The sequence below is a fragment of the Delphinapterus leucas genome, chromosome 10 (assembly GCF_059928025.1).
Source record: "Delphinapterus leucas isolate spDelLeu-1000000601 "Yukka" chromosome 10, BTC_Dleu_Yukka2, whole genome shotgun sequence".
In the NCBI taxonomy this organism is placed as follows: domain Eukaryota; kingdom Metazoa; phylum Chordata; class Mammalia; order Artiodactyla; family Monodontidae; genus Delphinapterus; species Delphinapterus leucas.
The window spans coordinates 57,703,107-57,728,449 of record NC_143138.1 but is presented as its reverse complement, the minus strand read 5'-3'; the positions used below and the strand labels follow the sequence as shown (position 1 = coordinate 57,728,449).

At 41.4% G+C, this 25,343-nt stretch overlaps 1 protein-coding gene across 1 annotated transcript; it reads left to right on the top strand.

Moving 5' to 3' along the window:
* Positions 1–8,066: 8,066 nt before the first annotated feature.
* Positions 8,067–20,357, top strand: ZNF660 (zinc finger protein 660). Its single transcript, XM_089919083.1, has 3 exons — positions 8,067–9,678; positions 10,574–10,695; positions 15,594–20,357. The coding sequence occupies exon 3, from the start codon at positions 15,772–15,774 to the stop codon at positions 16,750–16,752; it is 981 nt and encodes a 326-aa protein (XP_089775209.1). The 5' UTR covers positions 8,067–9,678; positions 10,574–10,695; positions 15,594–15,771; the 3' UTR covers positions 16,753–20,357.
* The last annotated feature ends 4,986 nt before the right edge of the window (positions 20,358–25,343 follow it).

Genomic DNA, 25,343 nt, shown 5'->3' with positions numbered 1-25,343 from the left:
TTATTTAGTTATTTATTTTTTAGGCTGCACTGGGTCTTCCTTGCTGTGCGCGGGCTTTCTCTAGTTGCGGCAAGCGGAGGCCACTCCTTGCTGCAGTGCACAGGCCTTTCACTGCAGTGGCTTCTCTTGTTGCGGAGCACGGGCTGTAGGCCTGCAGGCTTCAGTAGTTGTGGCTCGCGGGCTCTAGAGTGCAGGCTAAGTAGTGGTGGCGCATGGGCTTAGTTGCTCAGCAGCATGTGGGATCTTCCCAGACCAGGGCTCGAACCCGTGTCCCCTGCACCGGCAGGCGGACTCCCAACTACTGCGCCACCAGGGAAGCCCCATCCGTAATGTTTTACATTTTGGTTTCCTTTCAGTTTTCCTTTCATGATTGCCAAGTTTGTGAGGTCTTTTTAAGTTTTGTTTGTTTTTTTTTTTGATGTGGACCATTTTTAAAGTCTTTATTGAATCTGTTACAATATTGCTTCAGTTTTATGATTTTTGGTTTTTTGGCTGAGAGTCATGTGGGATCTTAGCTCCCCAATCAGGGATTCAACCCGCACCCCCTGCATTAGAAGACGAAGTCTTAAGCACTGGACCACCAGGGAGGTCCCTTGAATATATTTTTTTCATATGTCCTTTCACTGCCTTAAGTTGCAGAGACTTTTTATTAGCCTCATATTTCATTTGTCTTTTTCTTCACTAATCAACAATATTTGCCCCAAGATAGGGAAAGTGGGTTTTCCTTGAATTGCTTTATATTCTCTTTGCATGCTGTTAAAATTGTCTGTTTAGACTTGGAGATAGAAGGTGAGTTATAAATTTATATTACTAATATGCTGTGCAGCAGTAAAGAAGTAAAAGAGCAGCTCGACATTTTGCTAATCTGGTTGCAAACCTTCCGCCCAGAGCCCTCTTTTCTTTTTCGCTCAGCCTTCACACTATGGGTACAGCGGAGGCTCCTTCCATGTGCTCTACCTGTTGCGAATAGCTTTGTTTTAAAAGAACTGAATGTGGAAAAACCTTCAGTCACAACTCAGACTTTATTTTACCTCGGCAACTCCAAACTGAGAAAAGAAACTATTCCTGAGATAAGTGTGAGAAAACATTCAGTTGTGTGAAACATCCACCAGAGACTTTATGCTTACAAGGAAGTCTACTTATTCGTGTGTGGGAAAGCCTTGGTTATAGTTTATTTCTTGTTTGGCATAACAAAACCCACCTGGGTTATAATCTGTTTTGGATTTTAGAGGGCAAGAAATCATCCAGAGCTTCTATTATTTTGTACACATTTTTGAAAAATATTATTCCTGGAATAAGTGTAGAAAAGCTTTTAGTTATAGCACATGGCTTCTGCTCCATTCATGAGTCCACAATGCAAGTAAAGAGTTACAGTAAGCAGTGTGATAGAGCTTCCAATTTGTTTTTAAAAATCAAAGTTTGGGACTTCCCTGGCGCTCCAGTGGTTAGGACTCCATGCTTCCATTGCAGGGGGCACAGGTTCGATCCCTGATCCAGGAACTAAGATCCTGTATGACGCGTGGCACAGCCAAAAAATTAAAAAAAAAAAACAGACAAAATTTATACCCAGGAGATAGTTCAGGTGACCAGATATGGTGGTAAACGTGTTAGGAGCTGGACACTTACCCTCTTACCTCTTAAACACAAAGAAAATATTCCACAACTATATTCTGCATCCCAAACCCTGGTAATTCAACTTCTAAGACCAGTAGGAAAGGTCCAGAGATTTTGGGTGCTGACAAGTTGACGAGTACTGTCCCATGCTGGAAGACATTTCTGTGAAGTTGTCGACCTCTTGGAGTGTTACAAAGGATACTCTAGGTGTTAGGGACAAATTGTGAATACCCACAGGGTGGCTTTTGCTCTATAGAAAATTAAAGACAAACCCCCTATCCCCCCTAACATTAGGATGTGTTCTAGCCTGATGGGGCCTTATAAAACTCTTGCCCAAGGGGGATAATGGGAAGGTGTTATGATGTCAGCTGGCTCCAAGTACCTTGTTGTACAGGTATTTGACCCAGGATAGGACATTATAGACTGATTCCTTAGTGAACCACAACAGTCCTCCCACTAATATATGCACAGGACCAACGGCCTGTACTTTGCCCAGGTGGATGCCCTGTAGGATGAGTGCGCTTTCCCTTTCAAGACCTGTGAATACCCTGCGTGAAAACAGTTTGAGAGAAATATTTGGTGTTCCACCCCCTTTTCTGATCTGTGACTCTTGGTTAGGAATTTGCAGCTGACTGAAAACGTAATGTTTTTCCACCCTAGGTGGCGCAGTCCAATGACTTAAACTTTTCTAGAGATGTATGTACAGTTGGCATTTTATGATATCTAACAGGCTTCTCCCCCAAGTCCCTTCCAGTTGCAATGTCTTGTGTATGGATGATGCATTTACAAGATATTAAGTTTCCCAAGCTGGTGCCATATGGATTGTGGATGGAAAGGGGCAGGGCCAACAGTCACCCAAGATTTGAGTACAATTAGATGAAAGGACAGAGTAATCACAGGACAATATATATTCCTCTAAGATTAAATGAGGAGTGGTAACAGCGGCTGCATATTCAGGGTCACGGGGTGCATAGGTACATGCTCATCCACCAGGTTGTATACATTATACTTTGATTTCCATTTGGATGAGATTGAAAAATGCTATATCCCCTCTCTGAGACTGTCTGTGTTGCTCCCCAGGGAAGGAGGGAACATAATGATGCAATTACACCATACCTGTAGGGACCCTGGCAAGTCAGCATGACCTGATTTCAGAAAAAGGCCACTAGTGAAACCTCTAGTCGGGCTGCCTCAACAATGAGCAAAAATCGATGACACTCAAGCTCTCACTGGGGAGCCACACTACTGGTGCCCTTAGGATCTGAGGTATGTGCAGCCTACTACAGGGGCCATTTATGAGGAAGGTGGTCATGGCATCTGTTATGGTGCTAAAATTAAAGCCACTGGCAACTGTATTCTCCAGGCTAAGCTGTGCACTTACCACGCTATCCATTGTCAACATCTGTCCTAATAAGCAGCACTGAAATAACGAGATAGTGAGTTATTTAAAAGACTTTCAAAAGAGAACCATTAGAAGAAGTCTAGACAATTCACCTCTTCTCAGGGGCTCCCTGAGGTTTCCATTGAGAGTGGATATGTGGGATATTTGAACTGTATAATCAGGAACAGCTGGGCAATTCCCCCAAATCTGCAAGAACTAAGGAAGTTGCACATCTGGTTGGGGGCCTCTGATTTGCCCAGAGCAATATGCTCGAATAAGAGTCAGGAATATCTTTCATTGGGGCAGAGCTAAAGCTGTGCTCTACCTGCCCTCCCCCAAACAAGAAGCTATAATGTCTTGGCCCATAATTAATATCAAGGGTAAAGCCATCTTCTGACATGCCACCTGCTCTGCATCTCCAGGTTCTGGAACACCCCTTTTCCTCTTCTTGGGGGAATCATGAGTTGGTTGCTTCTCAAGGAACTATGTTGCTTCTCAAGGAAGTTGGGTGTATTAGTCTGTTTGGGCTGCCATAACGAAGTTCCACAGACTGGGTAGCTTAACCAACAGAAATTTATTTTCTCACGGTTTTGGAGCTGAAAGTTTGAGATCAAGGTGTCAGTGGAGTTGATTTCTTCTGAAACCTCTCTCCTAGGCTTGTATGTGGGCATCTTCTCCTTCTATCTTTACATGGTCTTCCCTCTGTTAGTTTATGTCCTAATTTCCTTTTCTTATACAGTGGTATTGAATTAGGATGTACCCTAATGATCTCATTTATCCTTTATTACCACTTTAAAGGCTCTATCCCTAAATATAATCACATTGTGAGGTCCTGAGATTTAGGACTTCAACATACAAATTTGCGGGGGACACAATGTAGCCCATGGTATCAGTTTAATGGAAGGGCAAGTCTGGATTGACCTGCTAATGTGGGGAGTTGGCCTTATTCTTAAGTGAAGACATTTCCCCCTATGTTGAACACTGTGGCCGCTGCCTCCTGGGTTGTCTTCCAAATGGCTCCTCAATCTGTATTTTACTCTCTGTTGAAACCTGGACATTTCAGCACTATGGCAGGCACACGAATGGTTCTCTGAGGTGAGTTCCTGACTTTTTTTTTTTTAACGTTTTTATTGAAATATAATTCACATACCATATACTTCATCCTTGTGAAATGTACAGTTCAATGATTTTTGGTATATTCACATGCATGTGCAACCATCCCCACAGGCAGTTTTAGAATATTTTCATCACCTCAAAAAGAGATTCCCTACCTTTTACCTATCCCTCCCCCTAATTCCCCCCTCTGCCAGCCTTAATGTTTTGTTTTTACTTTTTACTATGGAGAAATTTTAATGTACACAAAATACAAAACAAGAAGAAAAAGAAAAAGAAATTAAGGATGGCATGTAATACATAAGTTCTAACACCACCAGTGAAGCAAAGATATAACTTGAATCTAATCAGGCCTCTTTTCCTACCTTCCAATTTACAGGAAATATAGGGGGATATGATGAGAAAATAAATCAGATTCACTGATTTTTAATTTGTACAACGTGAGACACTATATAAGACAATTGACCCAGACTCTTTGAAAAGTCAGTGAAATGAATAAAGTTGGTCAACTGTTCTAGATTAAGAGAGACTCTTCAGAAACACAACCACCAAATGCAGTGAGTGAACTTTGAATTTTTTTAAAAAGCTGTAGCAGATATTTGGGGATCAATGGAGACACTAAATATGGAATGGATGTAATATTTAATAGTAGGCCCATTTGATGATAATATACAATTGTTTAGATTTCTTAAATCTGACAGTTATGTTTTGCTTCTGTAAAAGAATGTCCTTATTCTTAGGAGATGCATGCTGCAGTGTTTAGGGTTGGAGGCTCATGATCTCTTCAACATATTTTCAAATGGCTAACAATAACAACAAATAAAATGTGTATGTGTGTGTAGAGAGAAAAAGTGAATATGGCAAAATAACAGTTGTTGAATCTACCTAGAGGGTATATGCATGTTTGAAAGTTTCAAAATAAAGTTTGAAAAAGGTAAAAAGGGATTATGGACGGCTTGTTATAACTCAACACCTTTTAGAAGAAATGCAATTTATAGTTTGAGGCAGTGTGGCAGTAGACAAAAGAACACAGGATCTACAGTCAGAAAACCCAGTCCAAGTTTCAAATTGTCCACTACTGCTGTGCAACCATAAGCAAATCATTTGACATATCCAGGCTTTAGTTTCCTTATCTAAAAATAAGGATAGAATTGGAATTCCCTGGCGGTCCAGTGGTTAGGACTCCACACTCTCACTGCTGAGGGCCCAGGTTCAGTCCCTGGTCAGGGAACCAAGATTCCACAAGCTGCGTGGCGTGGCCAAAAAAACTAAAAGTAAAAATAAATAAAAATAAGGACAGCATTAAGCCATAAAATTACTCTGAGGCTTAAATTATTTAATGCCCATGGAAGCCGTGTGTGTGTGTGTGTGTGTGTGTGTGTGTGTGTGGCAGTAATGTCCCATTCACTTTTATACTTTTGAAGTATCCTTTGATCTTTTAAAAAAAACATGTATTTATTTATTTGTTTTATTTTTGGCTGCATCAGGTCTTGGTTGCCACACGTGGGATCTTCCTTTTGGCATGTGGGATCCTCTGCTGTGGTGCACGGGCTTCTCTCTAGTTGTGGCCTGCGAGCTCAGCAGTTGCGGCGCACTGGCTTAGGTGCCCCACAGCAAGCGGGATCTTGGTTCCCTGACCAGGGATTGAACCAGAGTCACCTGCATTGGAAGGCAGATTCTTAACCGCTGGACCACCAGGGAAGTCCCTGATTTTTCTTTCTTTCTTTTTTTAAGTGAATTTATTATTTATTTATTTATGGCTGTGTTGGGTCTTTGTTGCTGTGCACAGGCTTCCTCTAGTTGCAGCAAGCAGGGACTACTCTTCATTGCAGTATGCAAGCTTCTCATTGTGGTGGCTTCTCTTGTTGCAGAGCATGGGCTCTAGGTGCACGGGCTTCAGTAGCTGTCGCATACACACTTAGTAATTGTGGCTCACGGGCTCTAGAGCGCAGGCTCAGTAGTTGTGGCACATGGGTTTAGTTGCTCTGTGGCATGTGGGATCTTCCTGGATCAGGGCTCGAACCTGTGTCCCCTGCATTGGCAGACAGATTCTTAACCAGTGCGCCACCAGGAAACTTCCCCCTGATCTTTTCGTAAAGCCAGAGTCATATCCTCAAAGAGACTGTGAATTACCAGAGGGAAGCCTTGTGTTATCACCATTTTGACCAATAAATTAAGACCTGAATAACTGGATATTTATTTCATTTACCCAAAAATGAGTTGTAATTTCTTTGGTTGACAGATGTCATGATAAAGATTGAAACTGCTGAATATTTAGGCAATTATGAACCCCACAAATACTCTGATTCTGAACAATGACATCATTCTGGACTGAATGAATAGGTTTTGTCAGAAAAAATAAATATCCTTGTGGATAAAGGCAACAAGTTGGATAGGGTGGCCTGGAATTTGTATTTTTAACATGTGCCCTCATTATGCTCTCTAAAATTAGAGACCAGCTGGGGCTAGAATATTAATGAAATATTGTTACCCCCTGAGACCAGAGGTGGAGTTAAGAGTTTTAATCAGAATTAATAACTCCTCCCCCAAATAAAAGAATAGGTGAAAAGCAAGACCAAGTTGATCATTACGGTCATAATGTACATGAATATTCTTCTTGAGTGTTTCCTGATGTAGTGGCAATAGTGTTGTGCTCCTGAGTTCTACTTCCAGCATCAACTGGGGATATGAACTTGTGCAAGTCTTATTATTTCTCTGAATCTCTGTGCCTCAATCTTCTTTGGAAAATGTTGTGCCACCTATAAGAATTGATGGATAAGAATGCTCCTGGTATGCTTTAAGTATTCAATACACATCTATTGATTAATGAGCTTCAAAGCTCATTGCTCAGATGACTTCTTTACCTACAGTCACTCCCTAGATTGTCCCATCCTGCCCTATATAGCGACACCTAAATTTACATCTCTAGTTGTGGTTTCTTCACGGAACTCCTGACTCCTATCCTAATTGCCTGTTTGACATTTACTCTTGGATGTCTAATTAGCATCTTTAACTTAACACATCCATAACAAAACTATTGATCCCTCTCCCTAAACCTGTTCCTCTTTCAGTCTACTCTATTTCCAAAAGACAGTCTTATTTTAGTTGCTCAGATCAATAACCATGGAGTCATCCTTAATCAACGTCCAATCAATTAGCAAATCATGCTGGACATGCCTTCAAAATATATGTAGACCATTTCTCATCACCTAAATCACCTCTAAGCTCGTCCAAGCCACCATCATTTCTCATCTGGAATAGTGCAGTAGCTTCTTAATCTCTCTACTTCTACTCTTGCCCACCTTCAGACTGTTCTCAGCAGAGCAACCAGAGCAAATTTTTAAAACGTTATGTCATGGAGGTTTATGTCAAAATGACTAAGGACTGAAAGCAAGAAATTAGAATTTATAGAAAAACAGGTTTCTTGGCTCCATTCATATCTGATAGCTAATAAACCTTTGAACATGTGGCAGGAAAAAAAAAAAAGGTAAGGTCATGTCACTTCTCATTCCCAAAACCCTCCAGTGTTATTTGGGACATATCCAAATCCCTCATGGACCAAAACGTGCGCCCCCTTCCTTCTGGTTTAAGGCCTTTGCTTCCTGATGTTCCATCTATCAGGAATACTCCACCAGCTACCCACATGCCTAAGTTGCTCACTTCCCGTCTCTGCCTTCCCTGTCATCTATAAAATAGCCCCACCACCACCTACCCCCTTCTCTCTCTCTCTCTACCTCCCTCTCTTCCTCTCTCCCTCTCTCTCTCCCCTTAGGCACTACTACATTCTAGGTATTTATTTATCCACTGTCTCCCTGACTTGAAGGTAAGCTTCATGGGGCAGTAAGTTCATTGTCTTCACTACTGTATCTGCAGAGCCTAGAACAATGACATAATAGGCACTCGACACGTATTTTTATATGCTGCCGATAAATGGTAGCCGATCCTGACTTTGAGGCTGAAAGGAGAAGGATGTGTGAAAAGGATGACTTTTCCGCTCAGCAGCCAGAGCTGGGGGTGTGACTTCAGAGAGTTTCAGTTCGAGGAAGGTAGTCTGGCCGCCCAGTTGATTGGTCCCTCTTCCCGCCCTAACCAAGTCCTTTCCCCAGGCTCCACCCCGTCCAGGGTCTCTCCGCCTATTGGCTGAACTCTCCACGCCCTTTCGCCCTCTCAGCCAATGGTAGGGTAAAACTGGGCGGGAGGCGGGGCCAGAGCGTCCCCTGACCTGCGGGCTCGCGAAGCGGGCACAGAGATGCAGAAACCTCCCGATGCCTAGAAGGACCGGAGGGTTAGGGTGGGAGTTAGTGGGGAGTCGGTGACGTAGTTCCTTCTCCGCATTGTTCCAAGATATGGGTCGGGCGCTTTCGGTGCGGGGTATGTGGCAGCTTGGTGAGGGGCTTCGGGCCGGTTCTGGGAGCGGGTGGGGCACATAGGCCGGGGGCCAGGCTTCCTTCACCGCTGCCCGCTGCGGAGACGGGGCGCGGCAGGTCAAGGGGTCGTCGTGGGCCCCGCTCCCCTTGTTCTGCGCTGCCCCTTTGTCTTGGGTCTCGTCTCCTGCTCCGCGTAGCTGCTCACTCGGACCAGCTGACAGCGGTGACAGAACTGTATCATCCTCGTTGCTAGCCATGGGGCCTCCCTGGTAAAAGCGGTCCACATCCCGCTCAGGCTCTCAAAGGGCTCCGCAACACCTAAGTATTAGGCTCAGATCACTAATCCAATCCCTGCTGTGTTCTCAGTGAGGAAGCAGACCCAGAGAGGAGGGCAGAGCCTTGCCGAAGATTACTCATTCATTCTTTCAAAAAATACTTAGCACCAACTTGCAGTGTATTAGATCCAGGGATTACAGTTGTGTACAAGGCAGAGCTATATTCTGGTAGGGAAGAAATGGAACAAGCTTGAAGGGTTAGACGCGGGGTCTGGGAATCTGAAGGGGGAAACACAAAACCGATTTTGAGGCCTAGTGATCCTGAGAGATGGGTAATCATTAAAAAATTCTCCTTCTAGCATCCCTGTAAAGCCTTATTTCTTCCTGTCTTTAAAGACATTTGACTCAGCAGAGTTTCCCTCATCCCTTTTCTGCAAACTTTTGTTGGAAAGCTGGATTGCAGAGAACTTCTCACTTGGAATGCATTTTTCAGTTAGAGGAGAATGTGGAGACTTAGATTTCAACAGAACAGGTGAAAAGGAGCGACCGTGGTGTGATGGAATGAGGATTTCCTTCCGACGCAGAAGGCTTATCTCTTACTACCCATACGACCTTCAGCAAGTCATTCCATCTCTGGGAGCTTCATTTCCTCATCTTTAAAATGGGAATGATTATCCTTATTGCTCTCAGTTCAATAGGAAGGGAAGTGACCCAGGGATGGGACATTGCCCTGAGTGTCCACTTGCAGTTGAGCTGTCAGAGAACTCTCAAAGTCGTTTCTGTGTGTTTACAGTGATCCAAGACCCCACTAGGAACTTTTTCACCAAACCGGAGGAAGAGATGAGGCAAGATCTGTGCTGGGCAGGTCCTTTGGAGTGAGGCTACTGTGCACAGGTGTGAAAGTGAGCCATTCCCTTCTCTTTGGCAGGTGAGATCTTTATTGTGAAATTAGTCTGGGGACGGGAATCCTGCCTGCTAGAGTATGGGAACCAGGTCTGAAAGGGAGCATTTCTCGAGAGAAACAGAGAAGTGGGAGGAGGACCTCTGGACCCTGAGGAGTAGAGTTTTGGTGAGGAAGGGTGATGTAGTGGAACTCAATTTTGGGTGTCAGGAGACTTTGGCTTGAGTCCCAGCTCTCCTCTAAGTTCCAGTTTCCCCAGCTCAAAATTTTAATATGAGACGAGGTGGTCTAGGAGTTTCCTTCCAACTCTGACATTCTGAGAATCTCTGAGCAGTTAGACTAGGTCAGTCTCTTAGGGAATTTAAGCCCTTGGATGGCCCTGTTGAGACAGAACTGCCAAGAATGTCGGTATTGTCATGGTGTTTCGACAATATGAAGCACCAAAGAGATAAACAGGTGGAGAGGAGGGATGAGGGTGGTCATGTGTGGAGGGTGCACTTCTCACCATCCCTACACCCAGATAGAATTAGATAGAATCCTGAACTTACTTAACGTTTCAAATCAAACATTTATTGAGCCCTATGTGCCAGGCACTGAGTGGGATCCACATACGAATATCATGGGCCCTGTTCTCTGGGGGCTTAGAGCTTAAAGTATACATGTGAGGAGGGACACAGACATACACAGAAGGAATTATGGTATAAGGCAACTATTTTATATTACAGATTTTTAATTTTTTTTTAAGTGAAGAAATTTTTATATGGTGAAATCTATCAGCTTTTCTGTTATGGTGTCAACTTTTGTTTTATGCTTAAGGCCTAGGCCTTTCCCTGAGATCAAGATAATTTCTAATAGTTCTTTTTTTTTTTTTCCTTTAAATTTTTACACTTCACTCATCTGTTTCTCTGGAATTTATTTTCAGGTATTGCCTCTTATTCATCACTCCACTGCAGCTAAACAGTAACCAAAGACCATGTGACCACTGCGCAGAGGAACCTGAAAGGCTGGTGATGCTGGTGAATTAAAGGAATACAACGTCTCTAGGTAAAACCTCTGTCTCTCTCTCTCTCAGAATAGAACTCTGCCCTTTGTGGGTTCCTCACGGCCTGAAATGAATGGTGCTCCTGAGATCAGGACACTCATCCATCAGTCTCAGGGATTTGTGGGTCAGAGACCTGTGGGGCCTCATTGGTCCTCTTCCATTTACTGGTTGTCTGAGATTGTAATTTTGTGCCCAGTTGCCTGGATACTCCTAGTGACTTGCTATCCTTATGGCCTCATCTGTCCCTCCTCCTACTTCTTTAGCTAAGACCCCACCTCCCTACTGCCTGGGAATTCTTCCAGAATTTCTGAGGGAATTTCCCATCCATTTGGGCAGAGGGCAAATAGTTAGGTTTCCTTTGATCAAACTCTCTTCAAACTATCCCTCCCTGCTCTCCTGATAAGTCTTGCTTCCTCCTTAGGTCCCCCAGAACCACCCTGAGCATCCTTACAGCACGTCCTTGTGCATTTCTCTTTCTCTCTGCCTGCTCTTTAACCAAAATCTCTATCTCAGCAAGCTTATACATTTTCATGACTTCATCTGTCCCCTGTGTCTTATTCTCAAATTAGTATTCCTGACATATTCTTCCTTCTCTTGTCTAAAGTGTTTTCCCACATCCCCATCTTTCTTAGTGATAGTACCATTCTCAATATTTAGACCTGGATCTGATGGCCTAGAATTCTTTCCTTTAGTCATCCTCTATATCCAGTCTGATATATGCATATGCTTTCCTGGAAATAGCTGGACTTGTTTTCTATCCTGTTGTTAATTCTGGACTAGGATCTCACTATCTCACACATTTGTTTATTCATTCAGCAAACATTTATTCAGCACCTAGAAAGTCGCAGGCCCTCTAATGGTCACCCATACTGCATTCCTAAACTTCTCTCCCAACTCATTTCCCTTCCTCCATTCTTTTTTTCAACTCTAATCCATCTGGGCTAATCTTCCGAAAGCATTCTTTTCCTAATTTCACTTTTGGGTAGGGTGATACAAAATTTATTATCCAAACTGGGATGCTTTTGTGAATTAAGGGGGACACTATTAATAATGATGCTGGAAAAAAAATTTTTTAATAAAAAAATAAAGAATAATGATGCTGGAATAGCAGGTATAAACCAGGACTATTCTGGGAAAACCAGGGTATATGATCATCCTACTCCTAGGTGACAGCTCTTGGATTTTTTCCTTTTATTTTCCTCAGTTTACTCCTCATGGGATACCCCAGCTGCCTCTTTCCTGTTTTCCACTTCATGAAGCCCAGAGAAACATGAGTGTGCTGGGGGTGGAGGGAAGTCTGGGACTAGGGGAAATGAATGGTAATGCTTGAAAAATTTTGTTCTTGAAAAGTGAGAATGAGAAGGAAAGTAACAAGAAAAGAGAATAGCAAGGTAGAAAAAAGAATATGGAAAATAGAGGGAATTCCTTCGTGATCCAGTGGTTAGGGCTCTGAGCTTCCACTGCAGGGGGCACAGGTAAGATCCCTGATCAGGGAACTAGGATCCTGCAAGCTGCGCCATGGCGCAGCCAAAAAAAAAAAAAAGAATATAGAAAACAGAGAGGAAATTAAGGGTAGATTTCACTCTTCCACTTAGAACTTGTTTCCTGTTGACCAGCAGATTATATCCATATTTTTTGCCCCGTGATTTCAGTGTTCTGGCTGGTATCACTTCACGCAATTCGATTGTTTCATTTCCTCATTTGTTCATGAAACAACAAAAAAAATTTTTTTGAGTGCTTGGTATGTGCCTGGAACTTTGCTAGGAATACAATAATGAACAATATGGACAAAAATCCCTGCCATCATAAAGCTATGTAATAGTGTAACCTCCCACTTATTTCTGAGTACATCAACCCTGTGCTAACATCCTTTTGAGAAAACAGTTCTTGCTTATCCTCAGGTTCAGCCAAAGTTCTGCCTTTTTAAAGCACCTTTCCACAAGCGTCTCAAGCCCCAGTACTCACTCCCTCTCCTAGCCCTTCATCCCCTGATTGGGTACTTTGTAAATTTGTAATTTACTTTCTTAGTGTGTTGTCATCACTCCATTGTAAGTTCCTTAAAAGTAGGTATGATATTTCACGTTTATATTAGTCTCCTTGGGCCTCCATAACAAAATTCCACAGATTGGGTGGCTTAAACAACAGACATTTATTTTCTCACAGTTATGGAGACTAGAAGTCCAAGATCATGATGACTGGCTGATTCAGTTTCTGGTGAGGACTCTATTCCTGGCTTGTAGATAGCCACCTTCTTGCTGTGTGCTCACATGGCTTTCCTCAGTTTGTGTATGGGGTGGGAAGGGGGCAGGAGTGCAAGTTGAAAGCTAACTCTCTGGTATGTCTTCCTATATGGACACATTAATCCTACTGGGTCAGGGCCCACCCTTATAACCTCATTTAGCCTTAATTACCCGCTTAGAACTCACATCTCCAAATATAGTCACATTGGGGGCTTGGGGTTCAACATATGAATTTTGGAGGGACACAGTGTGTAACAGAACTTTTTTTTTTTTTACATTCAATAGTGGTATTTATTGCTTGTGAAAGACGGAGTCATGTAAATACCTGGTTATTAATGTTTTTCCTGAACACCTCTTTTTGGAAGGCTGCAAGACTGATCTTTCCATAACAGCCTTTAAGGATATAATAGTTACTGCACTAGCTAACTGGGGAACATTGGATCAGCCATGCCTAGAAATGAGACATCCGGGGGCTGGCTTCAGGGCACTGTCTCATTCTGAATCTCTAACATACTTTGTTCTAGTAATTATGGGAATTTGTTCCTCTAAAGTCATTTCCTGAGTTTTCATAAGTAATACTGTAGAAAGAAGAAGAATTAAACAATAACACAAGTTAGCAGAGGACAATTTGCCAGCAAAATGGGAGGCTTTCATAACAGCAAATCCATAAACTTATCCACCTAGTCATCCATCCATTCATTCATACCACAAATGGTTTCACTTTTCTGCAACAATGCTTTTTAAAAATTTCCCTGCGTGAGACCCAGGACAGAGATATGTACAGGGTAGAGTGTTCAATAATTACTAGTTTAAGAAATATATGAAGAAAATAAAGTTTCAGAGAAGATTAAAAATGGAAAAGAAACTGAGAAAGAACCATCAACTTTCTCAGAACTCTGGAGGCGGCTTCACTTGCTGTCCCACTCTGCTCTGCAGTTTCCCTGTCTTCTCACTGAGTTTCCTCCACCTGCTAACTCCTGTTTGATTAGGAGGGTAACAGCAGCTGGATGTGAGTGTGCTCAGGCTCCTGCCAAGAACCCCTCCTCCCCCACCATTTTCTCTGCCTGCCCTCCATATCTTGGGCATGAGTCTGTGTATATGTGCCTGTGTATCATATCAGTGGCACTCACCCTTCTGAGATGTGAACTCTAACCTCCACAGTTCTCTTCTTGCTGGCCTTGAGCACTCACCATTGAATATGTCCCTCCTTCAGAGATCTTGACTCAGTTTATCAGAATGCTATGGGATAATGAAAACTGGTCAAACTTTTTGAAAAGCAGTAGGTAGTACTACAAAACAACGTCATTCCTTCTGACCCAATCACTCACTTGTGGAACTTTTATCCTAGGAATATATTTCAATGAGAAGAAAACTTTATATGTATAGAGTGATCATGATAGCATTATTAATAGTGGTTAAACCTCAGGGTACAACAGAAATGTCTGACTAGCAAAATTGTAGGTAAACTGTAAGGAGTTTAATTGGTGGTGAATTATGCAGTCAGAAAATGATCATATGAAGAGTTAATAGCAATATGGAAACATACTTATAAAAATTAAGTAAAAGAAGTAGGATGCAAAATTATATCTGCTGTATATTTACAACTATATAATTATGAATATGGACAAGTCTGAAAAGGAACATAGTAAAAGGAAAATTAGTCATGTGTTAGTATCATGGAGTCATCTTTCAGTTTTCTTTTATGACTCAACCCCCTCTAGATTGAGGTCTGCTAGGGATATCTATATGTTCAGAGCTTTACGTCAAACCAGTTGGGAAATTCCTGCTCATCCCTGACATTGGTTTCATGTATCGGCCCCTCTGTGTTGTGTTGCCCACTGCTCTCACCCTATTGCCATCTTTAGATACTTTACCACTGTACCGTGCAAGGTCCTATTAGAGTTTCCCCTGCCATGCTTTAATTAACCCTGTTTCCCAGTTCAGCCTCTCAGGTTCACCCAATAGACTGCTTGGTGAAAAGCAGACAGACTGAACTAGCACATACGGCTGGATCCAGCTACAGACCGGCCGCTACAGAGTAGGCTATGATATGACTACGCTCCAATATTGGAAGAATTGTGTTACCCCTATCACAACAAAGTTTAAGAAGAAGGATGTAGTACCTCGACCAAAGCAAAAGATGAAATCTTAGTCATACCTTAAGACAAAATCCGAGTTATTATTCTATAAAACAATTTTTGAGCACCTATTTTGTTCCAGCCACTATATCACTGGTACTAGGGGAATAGGTCAGCATGAACTAAATGCCAAACTGATCTGAAGATTAGTCACTTAAGCTACTGAACGAAGGATCTTTCAGTGCATTTTTTCTAGGGATCAGATTAGGAGTTAGATGGCTCCAATTCTGGGAGTAGAGCATGAGACAGGAAGAAACCAGGATGGGTTTTATACTACTCATCGTTCATTCTGATGCTGGACATGTTGGGCTCTTGTCAGCCCCTGGCTTTCCATAAGCCTTTCCATTGGCTTCTATGTCTATCCTCATTTTTCTCATCTTTTTGATCAGGTCCCCCTGCCTTTGAACACTTACTTTTCCATGAGGGACCTTGTGTTCTGCCACATCTTGTTATCCTTGGATAATTCTCCTTCCTCTAGTATAGAGAGCAGGTGACATGTGCAACTTTTCTTTCTTCTGTCAGATGGTGAAACGGGGATTGAGGAAGTATTGATTCAAAAACATCATTCCCGAAAAATCTGAATCTCATACTTTCAAGAGAACTTCGCAGAGGTGTTGCCAAGGAAGTCAATGTTTAGAAAGCTCCTCTGAAGGGAAAGGGAAGACTCAAGGGGCCACTGGGATGCTTCAAGCAAGAGAAAATGAGGAGAAAGACGAAAAACTTCAAACAGAAGACAGTTAAGGATAATAAAACATTCACAGAAGTGAGTGACCAAGAATCTGAAAAAGATGACCCTACAATAAATGAGAGAAGTCAGGCTGAAAAGAGACAGTATGTGTGTACTGAGTGTGGGAAAGCCTTTAGTCAGAGTGCAAACCTCACAGTACATGAACGAATCCACACAGGAGAGAAACCCTATAAGTGTAAGGAGTGTGGAAAAGCCTTCAGTCATAGTTCCAACCTGGTTGTTCATCGGAGAATCCACACTGGACTGAAGCCCTACACGTGCAGCGAATGTGGGAAATCTTTCAGTGGTAAGTCACACCTCATTCGGCACCAGGGAATCCACAGTGGGGAGAAAACTTACGAATGTAAGGAGTGTGGGAAAGCCTTTAGTCGGAGTTCTGGTCTGATTTCACATCACAGAGTTCACACTGGCGAGAAGCCCTACACTTGTATCGAGTGCGGGAAAGCCTTTAGCCGTAGTTCAAACCTTACTCAACATCAGAGAATGCACAAAGGAAAAAAAGTTTACAAATGTAAGGAGTGTGGGAAAACATGTGTTTCTAATACAAAGATTATGGACCATCAGAGAATTCACACTGGGGAGAAGCCTTATGAATGTGATGAGTGTGGGAAAGCTTTCATCTTAAAGAAGACCCTTAATGAACATCAGCGACTTCATCGTAGAGAGAAACCTTACAAATGTAATGAGTGTGGGAAAGCTTTTACTTCTAATCGAAATCTTATTGATCATCAGAGAGTGCACACTGGAGAGAAACCCTATAAATGCAACGAGTGTGGAAAAACCTTCAGGCAGACTTCTCAAGTTATTCTACATTTAAGAACCCACACAAAGGAGAAGCCCTATAAATGTAGTGAGTGTGGGAAAGCCTATCGTTATAGCTCACAGCTTATTCAACACCAGAGAAAACATAATGAGGAGAAAGAAACGTCATAAATGACATATATTGGAAGTGGAGCTAATTGCTACTTTCTGGAAAAGCAATTTTTCAGTATCATCAACCTTAATTCTCTAAGAATTCATACAGGGAAAGTAATCAGAAGTAGACAAAGATTAACAGAAGGGCTATTCATGCCAGCATCATATATAACTGGAGGAAAAAAACTAGATTTTCAACCATACAGGGTTTAAGTGAATGATGGTCTAGCCATATGATGGTTTGGCACCCATTGTAAACATTTTTAAAGAATATTTAATGCCATGGGGGAAATGATTTAGATGAAATGGAAGATAAAGAGAAAAACAATGAAATACGATCCAAATTTTTAAAAAACATTTATGCAAAGGAAAGAAATGGGAATGAAATAATACCAAACCAAAATGTTAACAGTGATTATCTCTGGGTAATAGGATTATAGGTAATTTCTATTTTCTTCTCTGTACTTTTCTATGCTTTTTAGATTTTCTACAGTGAGAATGTACTACTTTTATATTTTTCTACAGTGAGAATGTACTACTTTTGTATTTTTTAAATACAACGAGTACATGTTCATTTTCACTCAACAGGGTTATGAAAGGCGCATAGAACATAGACTCTAAAGTCCTGGGATTGCACCCTAATACTGACATTTAGTAGCAGGGGAACCCTGAGCACGTCACTTCCTTTTAGAGCCTGTTTCCTGTGTATTACATCATAAATACCAGTTGTTGGCTTTTGCAGTTTTGAGATAAATTGACTTTACAGTTGTCAACAGAATATATAATCCACTTTCTTAATCACTGTTAGGTTAAAAGAAAACAGCAAAGCTTTACTACATTCTCCTCTCCCACAGTTTTAGAAGGATCCGCAGATAATAAAGAACCACCTAGGCTCCACCTTTTCGATATATGTCTACAGAAAAAATGCCACCTTATGAAATTGGAACAATTGCAGTTTCAAAGCCTTTAAAGAGACACAGCATAATTCAAACAAGGAGAAGACTCTGCCTTCACGTGTTACATGGAGTTTCGTAGCTGAAAGTGCAGACTTTTGGGTCAGAGACATATGAGTTCTAATTCCAAATCTGCTGTGCCCTAGCTTGTCAGTTTTGGACAAGTCCCTCAAATGCTCTGAGCCACAGATTTATCTGTAAAATGGGAATAACGACCTACCTCACAGGGTTGTTGTGAGGATTAAATGAGATAATGCATGTAAATGTGTGACAAGCCTTTCTTTTTGTCTAGCCCTCTGAGAAGGCCTTAATCTGTTTACAACCAATATTTTAAACTTTTAAGACAGCTCAGAATCCGTCTGGGAACCCTTAGAATCTCCCCATTCTTAACGCAGCCATTCCTCTTTCTTTGTATACAGTGAATGCCCAAACCTAACACCATTTGTCTTATGCACGTAGTGATTTATTGTTTCAGGGATTACTGAGGATTTGATATCCCATCCAATCCTCATAACATTGGTACAAGAAAATTGAGTCTCAGTGAGTTTAGGTGACTGGCTAGTAAGTGGTTGGAGCCAGAATGTGAACTCAGATCTGACTTTCAAGTCCATGCTTTCTTTATTATACCAAAGTGCCTCTGTCCATCATGATGGTTCTATGCGAGGGGGAGACCAGTTGGGATCCCCCTGAGTAGCCACTTCTGTGAAAGGTGGTTGATTATATCTGGACAGTTATTTGACCATGGTTTCGTAAGGAAGATGCTGTCAGTCTTCTCTGAGTTAGATTTATGGCCTGTCTCTGCACCTTGTAATTTAGTTTTAAGGATTATATATTTCTTCCTTGCTGTTACTTCTTAGAAAGAATTGGAAGGTGTGAAGGGTATATTTGGGTGAAAAGGGATTGTTTGGTTTCATTCTACTTTGATAGGATAATGGCTTACATATTATTTTGTGATGTAATAGTCCCTCTTTGCACAGTTATTCAAAGCAAGGTTTGGAGGCTCTGGAACAGATCTGCTGCATTCAGGGGGTAGGACTCTTGTAACATTGGTTACCCTTGGGTAGGCACTTCCCCAAGAGTCTGGGTGGACACGAGAGTAGGGTCACCCACATGTGGCAGTGGCTAAACAGAACTGCAGCAGTAAGGGCACTTCCATCATTTTTCCCTTGTCATGTGTCCTTTTAAAATTCTACAAGGGATTTGTAATTAATATTCATGCCTTTTGTCATGGCAGCCATCCTCACCTGCTGATTACCTATGTGGAAACTCCCAGGACTAATGTCTCCTGGCCCTGCTAAAACTGCTTTAAGAAAATAGGCAAACAGCTTCCTGTGTGCCTGTTAGGTGGTACTTTTTAAGCATTTATTATTGCTAAGCAGAGTTGTTGATGCTTCCTATATTGCTGAGCAAGTGTTCTCTGACCAAAACATTTTCCTACCACTGTGTCATAGCATCTGAAATTTTTTCTTCAAATAGGCTTTCTTTTTCATCTTAAAAGACTGTGATCTTCAAGAGTAAATACCTTCTAGGAGAGTGGCCAGAGATCAGAATCCGTTCACTTTTCTTGCCCAGGCAAGCTAAGATAGCAGACCCTGGAGGAGGTCTTCACTAGCTTCTAGTCTGAGAGGTTGATGCCTGTCTTGAGCTGCAGGAGTAAATGTTGACAGATGGTCTCTGTACCTTTTCATATAAATATTTTGCAATATAATTTGAACTGACCATCCACCTTCCTCCAGAAGTTTTTCAAGACTACCAGCTGCCTGCTTCAGCCAGAGTTTAATTTTGCAGTTCCTTTCAAGCCCTTTCATGATACACTCTGGAATTCAGGATCTGTCTCCTTGAATGTGTTTTTTCCAACTTCCTGTTCTAATGGAAGCCTGGTTGTTCCCTAACAGCAGTGCTTCCTCTGCAGTCCCTCAATTGCTAGTTTTTTCTCCCCCAACCCGTTTACCTCTTTGTACGGCCATTTCTTCTCTATTCCATCAAAACCCCAGCTCTTTTGAAATGTACATCACTAAACTACTGTGTATTGCCCATCCGTGTTCTTGTCATCTGCCAGCTTCCTGTGCACTCACATTTATTCACTTTAGTTTTTAGTACCCTAAATATTCCTGAGGAATATGAAGAGGCAAGTATTTTTTAGTCACAGATACCCTGGTTATTGAGAATTGCTTTGGTGTGGACTAGAAATATACATGTCTCTTTTTAGTTGTGAGAAAAAGTGTGAAATTAAAATCTCATGTAGCCTTGATTAAAGGGAAATATGAAAGACAAAGAATCATGCATGGAGAGGAAAGTGTCTCCCTAGACTTAGAGATATTTTTCATTGATGGTGTGTACTATGTTAGGTCTTATTAGGAACTGAGAAGAAAATTGAAACCAAAAAGAGCTTTAAATAGCTGAGTAATTCCATTGAATATGAATCCCATAAGACTATATTGCTTTATAAAATGTTTTCCCATTCAATATAAATAAAATAGTATGCTCATATTGTTAGGTTGTGTTTAGAAACTAGACTGTCTGTAGTCACCTCTGATGTTATAAAACTGGAGTCATAACACTGTTTTTGCAGAAGATAGCTATAATTCCTCCAATAAATATCTGTTGTTATTTACTTGTTATAAATATCACTGAATTTTTTCCCCTTTGCTTCCTTCCTTTATTGAGAGTGGGAAGAAAACTGTCCAGTTTGCTCTTCTTTTAAGCAGCTGTTTTTAGAAAGAATGATTCTGTTGTTTGAGATTCAAACACAACATGAAGCTTGTTATTTTCACACTCGTAATAGAGTTGTCTCTCGGTAACTGCAGGGGATTGGTTCCAGGAGCCCCACCCCTATACCAAACTCAAAGGATGCTCAAGTCCCTTATATAAGGCGGCAAACTATTGCATACAACCTATATACATCCTCCCGTATACTTTAAATCATCTTTAGATTACTTATAATACCTAATATGACGTAAGTGCTATGTAAATAGTTGTAAATACAATGTAAATGATATGTAAATAGTTGCCAGTGTGGCAAATTCAAGTTCTGCTTTTTGGAGCTTTTTGGAATTTTTTTTTGTTTTTAATATTTTTTATCTGTGGTTGGTTAAACACATGGATGCAGAACCCAGAGATACGGAGGTCCAACTCTACATAAACTAGAGCTCTAACCATTAGAAAGCGTCCTTCTGTTATTTCCTTAGAGAACTTGAACAGCTACTTATTGTCCTAACCCCCCTCTCTGGTCTCATCTGTGTTTCAAACCTATACTATTATGTAGACGTCATTTGGCTGAATAAAACCAGCATGTTCCCTGAAGTCCATTTCTGCTCCAGAAGGCAGTTTGGTGAGGGGTCAAAAAGGATATGGCAGATGCCTTTCTGGGCAACATAGATACAGGACTTGACTAGGTCACACTCTTTCCATTGACCATTTCAAATCCACGTGGCACAATTTGACGTACAAGGTTTGTAGACACGAAAAGCTATAACCAGTCTCTAAGTCTGGTGAAGTCCAAATCTGGGAATCACAAGAAGTAATATAAGTAATTTCCCAGGCCCAGCAAATCAGCATTTCTGGGACAGGGCGTAGGAATCTATATAAAGCAAAACTTTTGCTGTGGGGATTTAAGAAAACTCTCCATTAGGAGCCTTGACTCTTTACATGACTATTTGTGTGATGATTGTCCATTTTCCCTCAGAAAAGTCTATAAGTCACAAAATTATTGAGACATATACCAAAGTTAGTATAATCATAACAAATTAGCAACCAGTTTACTGAGTGAAAGAAAATGCGGTCACATTTGCAGTGTTGGTTTAACTACAGAGTTGAACAGGGATTCATGTTTTAAAAATTTATAATAGAACAATATGGCAGACAAAATAATCATAAAGCCCTTTGGCTATGAAACAACCTAGAAATGCTGGATAAAACTTGAACATCCTTTTACAGGGCTTTCAAGAAAGTGAAATAAATCCTCAAAGCCTAGAATGAAGAGGAAATGGAAGTCAGAAAGATAAGTGGATGATAAGGCCTTGGGTGCCATGCAGCAGTTTGGAGATCTTGGTCGCCAAGGGACTTAGATTTTATCAGCCACAAGGGCAGGATTTGAGTCCTTGGGCTTACAAAGAGGTGGAAAATTGGAACCTAGATTAACAAGAAACCTAGATCTTTACAGGGCTACACCCTCAGTGAAAGCATACATTAGAAAAAAAAGTGAGTCAGGAGCAGAGGGAAGACATTAAGGAAGCTTGTGGGGCTTGTCCTGGGCTTTAAATGTAAAATAAAAGTCTCCCTAATAATTTATAGCCATGGATCAATCCTCATGGTATTTTAGGGTTCAAATTTGGTAAACACCAGACCAAGAAAGTAATATAAAATTAGGTATTTACATATCCAAGTACACCTGGAACAGTTATTTAAAAATTAACAATTAAAAAAGTTGAGTTATCTGATTGTTTTAAGTTGAACTTTTTGGGAAGTAAACTCTGGGACAGGATAATATGCAGCAAATTTATTGGAGAGCGTTATTGGGATTAACATCTGTAGAGAGAGTGACGAAAGCAGGATTAGCAGTGGGAGAAGATAGCTGTGTTGCAGTCACAGAGTTACCTATGTTCCCTTTGCTGGCTTCAGACTCAGACTGGGATGGCCTTTCAAGATTGCCCAAACTTGAAGTGAGAGGTCTGGGCCGTTAGACCCCTTCACTGACACAAGTACTGATTGGCACAATATATGAGGAAACATATATATATATAACCAAATCATTGCTGTACACCTGAAACTGACACAACATTTAAAATCAACTATACTTGAATAAAACAATTTTTTAATCAAAGTGAGCAGAAGAAATGAAGTAATAAGGTCAGAGTGGAAAACTAGAAAACAGAAAACAAAAACAATAGAAAAAAATTAATGAAACCAAAAGTGGTTCTTTTAGAAAAATCAATAAAATTGATAAACTTCTAGCAAGTCTGATCAGGCTAAAAGAAGAGAAGACACAAAATACCAATGTCAGGAATGAAAGAGAAGACACCAATTAGATGAGATTCTACACTACTTAAAGGGATAATTATTATGATGGTTAATTTTTTTTTTTTTTTTTTTTTTTTTGCGGTACGCGGGCCTCTCACTGCTGTGGCCTCTCCCGTTGCGGAGCACAGGCTCCGGACGCGCAGGCTCAGCGGCCATGGCTCATGGGCCCAGCCGCTCCGCGGCATGCGGGATCCTCCTGGACCAGGGCACGAACCCGCGTCCCCTGCATCGGCAGGCGGACCCTCAACCACTGCGCCACCAGGGAAGCCTTATGATGGTTAATTTTATGTTGAATTTGACTGGGCTAAGGGTTGCCCAGAAAGCTGGCAAAACATTATTTCTGGGTGTGTCTGTGAGGTTGTTTTCAGAAGAGATTAGCATTTGAATCTGCAAATCTGGGAGTTAGAAAGGGCTCTGACAGTTTGGTTGACTGGCTGAAACATGGACCAAAAGATGGCCTGTTGTGAATGAATCAGAAATGCCCGCCCTCCCTTGGTTTAATGTACGGGGTGGGAATTCAAAGGTTTAGGGAGATTGGATTATTAAAGTGGATTTGTCGTTCAAGACCTACTCACCCACACTGGGAGGGTCCAGAAGACAAAACTTTCATCAATACTATGAGAAATAAATTGGCAAAGGGAGTGCTAGCATTCTTGAAGAGCTCCATGATCTCTTCTCTGTATGCCTGACTCAGAATTTAGTGTCTAGAAATAATCCCTTCAACCATGTAGTACTAATTCCATTATTTTCCAATACCTGAAAGAGAAGTATTTGCATAATCTCTTGGACTGGGGAGGGCCTCAGTTACATTTTGTTCTGCCCAGACACCTAGCCACTGCTAAGGATGGAAGATTCTAGATTGACTTAAAAGTACGCTTTTGGGCCTCTCCAAATTAGAGGTGTAAGAGCATCAATCAACATCATAGATAGGTATTTGAGAAGAGGCTGGAGGGAGAGGACCAATAGTCTAAGATGGGGCTAAGACCTCAGAATACTGGTCAACTAAAACAGAAATCCTAGTCTGAATGTTAAGGTCGTGTTTCTCATCTTTCTATAAAATCCTACTCTACCAGTGTTGTGGGGCTGTTTGTTTGTTTGTTTTTAAATGCAAATTGGTGTGTGACTGACCTATGACAAAGGATATGGTATAATTCTTCCCTCCCCAAAATGAAGGGTCAATTTTCCTTCCTGTTAAGGCAAGACAATGAAATTAAACAGAAGAACTACAAAGATAGGAGGATGTGTTGATCTTGCTTCTCAGAGACAAAGTGGTCCATGAGAAGGTGAGGCAGCCGTGAGTGTATGTCTGGTCCCTCTTATTTTTTTATTTTTTAGCCATACCACACCGCATGTGGGATCTTAGTTCCCTGACCAGGGATCGAACACATGCCTTCTGCATTGGAAACGTGGAGTTGTAACCACTGGACCGCCAGGGAAGTCCGAGGTCCCTCATTTTTTAGTGTCCTTTTCTTTCTCACAAAAAGGGGGTTGTACTCACATATGAACCTGGATTTAAAATCAGAGATTTTGGCTCCAGAGTCTGGGCCCTTAAAAACTATGGGAATGGTTGAAGGGATGTTTGGAAACTGCAATATTAAGAATAGAACTCAAGTTTCCAAGCTATTTATTGGCATTAAAGTAGGGGCTTAGTTCAGAAGAATGTTTCAGAGTTGGCATGTTCTATGTTTAAGTGAATTTCTATGGTATCTGGACAGTTTAGGTGCATGTAACCTGTTGCAAAAGAAAGAGCAGAAAGATCTCGGTTCCATTCTTGCCTATGTCCCTAATTAACTGAATATACCGTATAGCCCTAACAAACTCGTTTAATTCTTGTTTGCTTTTGAGGTGCATGAAGTCCTAATATTAACTTAATGAACAAATATTACATTATGCCAAGTTCTAGATTTTGACCATTACCTCTTTTATCCAACTTTATTGACAACTAAATTGTCTCATAAAGTATTTTCACATGATCCTTTTACTGAATGCTTACAACAACGCTATGAAGTAGGCATTATACCAATATTTGACCGACAGAGAAACTGAGACTTAGAGGCTGACTTAATAACATCACAGAGCTAGTGAGAGAAAGAGCCAGGACCCAAACCTAGGTTTTCTGATTCCAAATCCAGTGTACTTCACCTGTGGGAATTCTATGTGCTAAGAACGTGTGAGTGTACGTAAAACAGAGGCTATGTGTTGTATTCCACCAACATCCCAGCTCTCTGGGCCACTTTAAACAGATTCCATATAGTTCCATCTTCTTCAAAGGTAGGGTGTCCCTTTTCGACTACCATCATCCCACAAGATAACCAAGTCTTTCATCTTGGGGTGAGGATGAGGAGGCTTCAAATTCCTTGACTGTCAGATGGGCACCAGGCTGAATCTCAGGGCACAAACTGAATGATAAAACTGGGGCTCTAGGCTGACCATTGGCAATTAGTGGTCCTCACCAGCAGACAACTCTGGTTACATCCTTCCAGGCCACTGCTTGGTAGGGTGTGGATGATTATAGGCTCACTGGTCAGTCATCCACAGCCCAATTAGTCATTTTGGCTCCTCTCATTCCTTTCTTCTTCCCCAGCAGAAACACTTGTTTGGCAAGCATGTCTTTCCATCTCCCAAAAGTGTCTATTG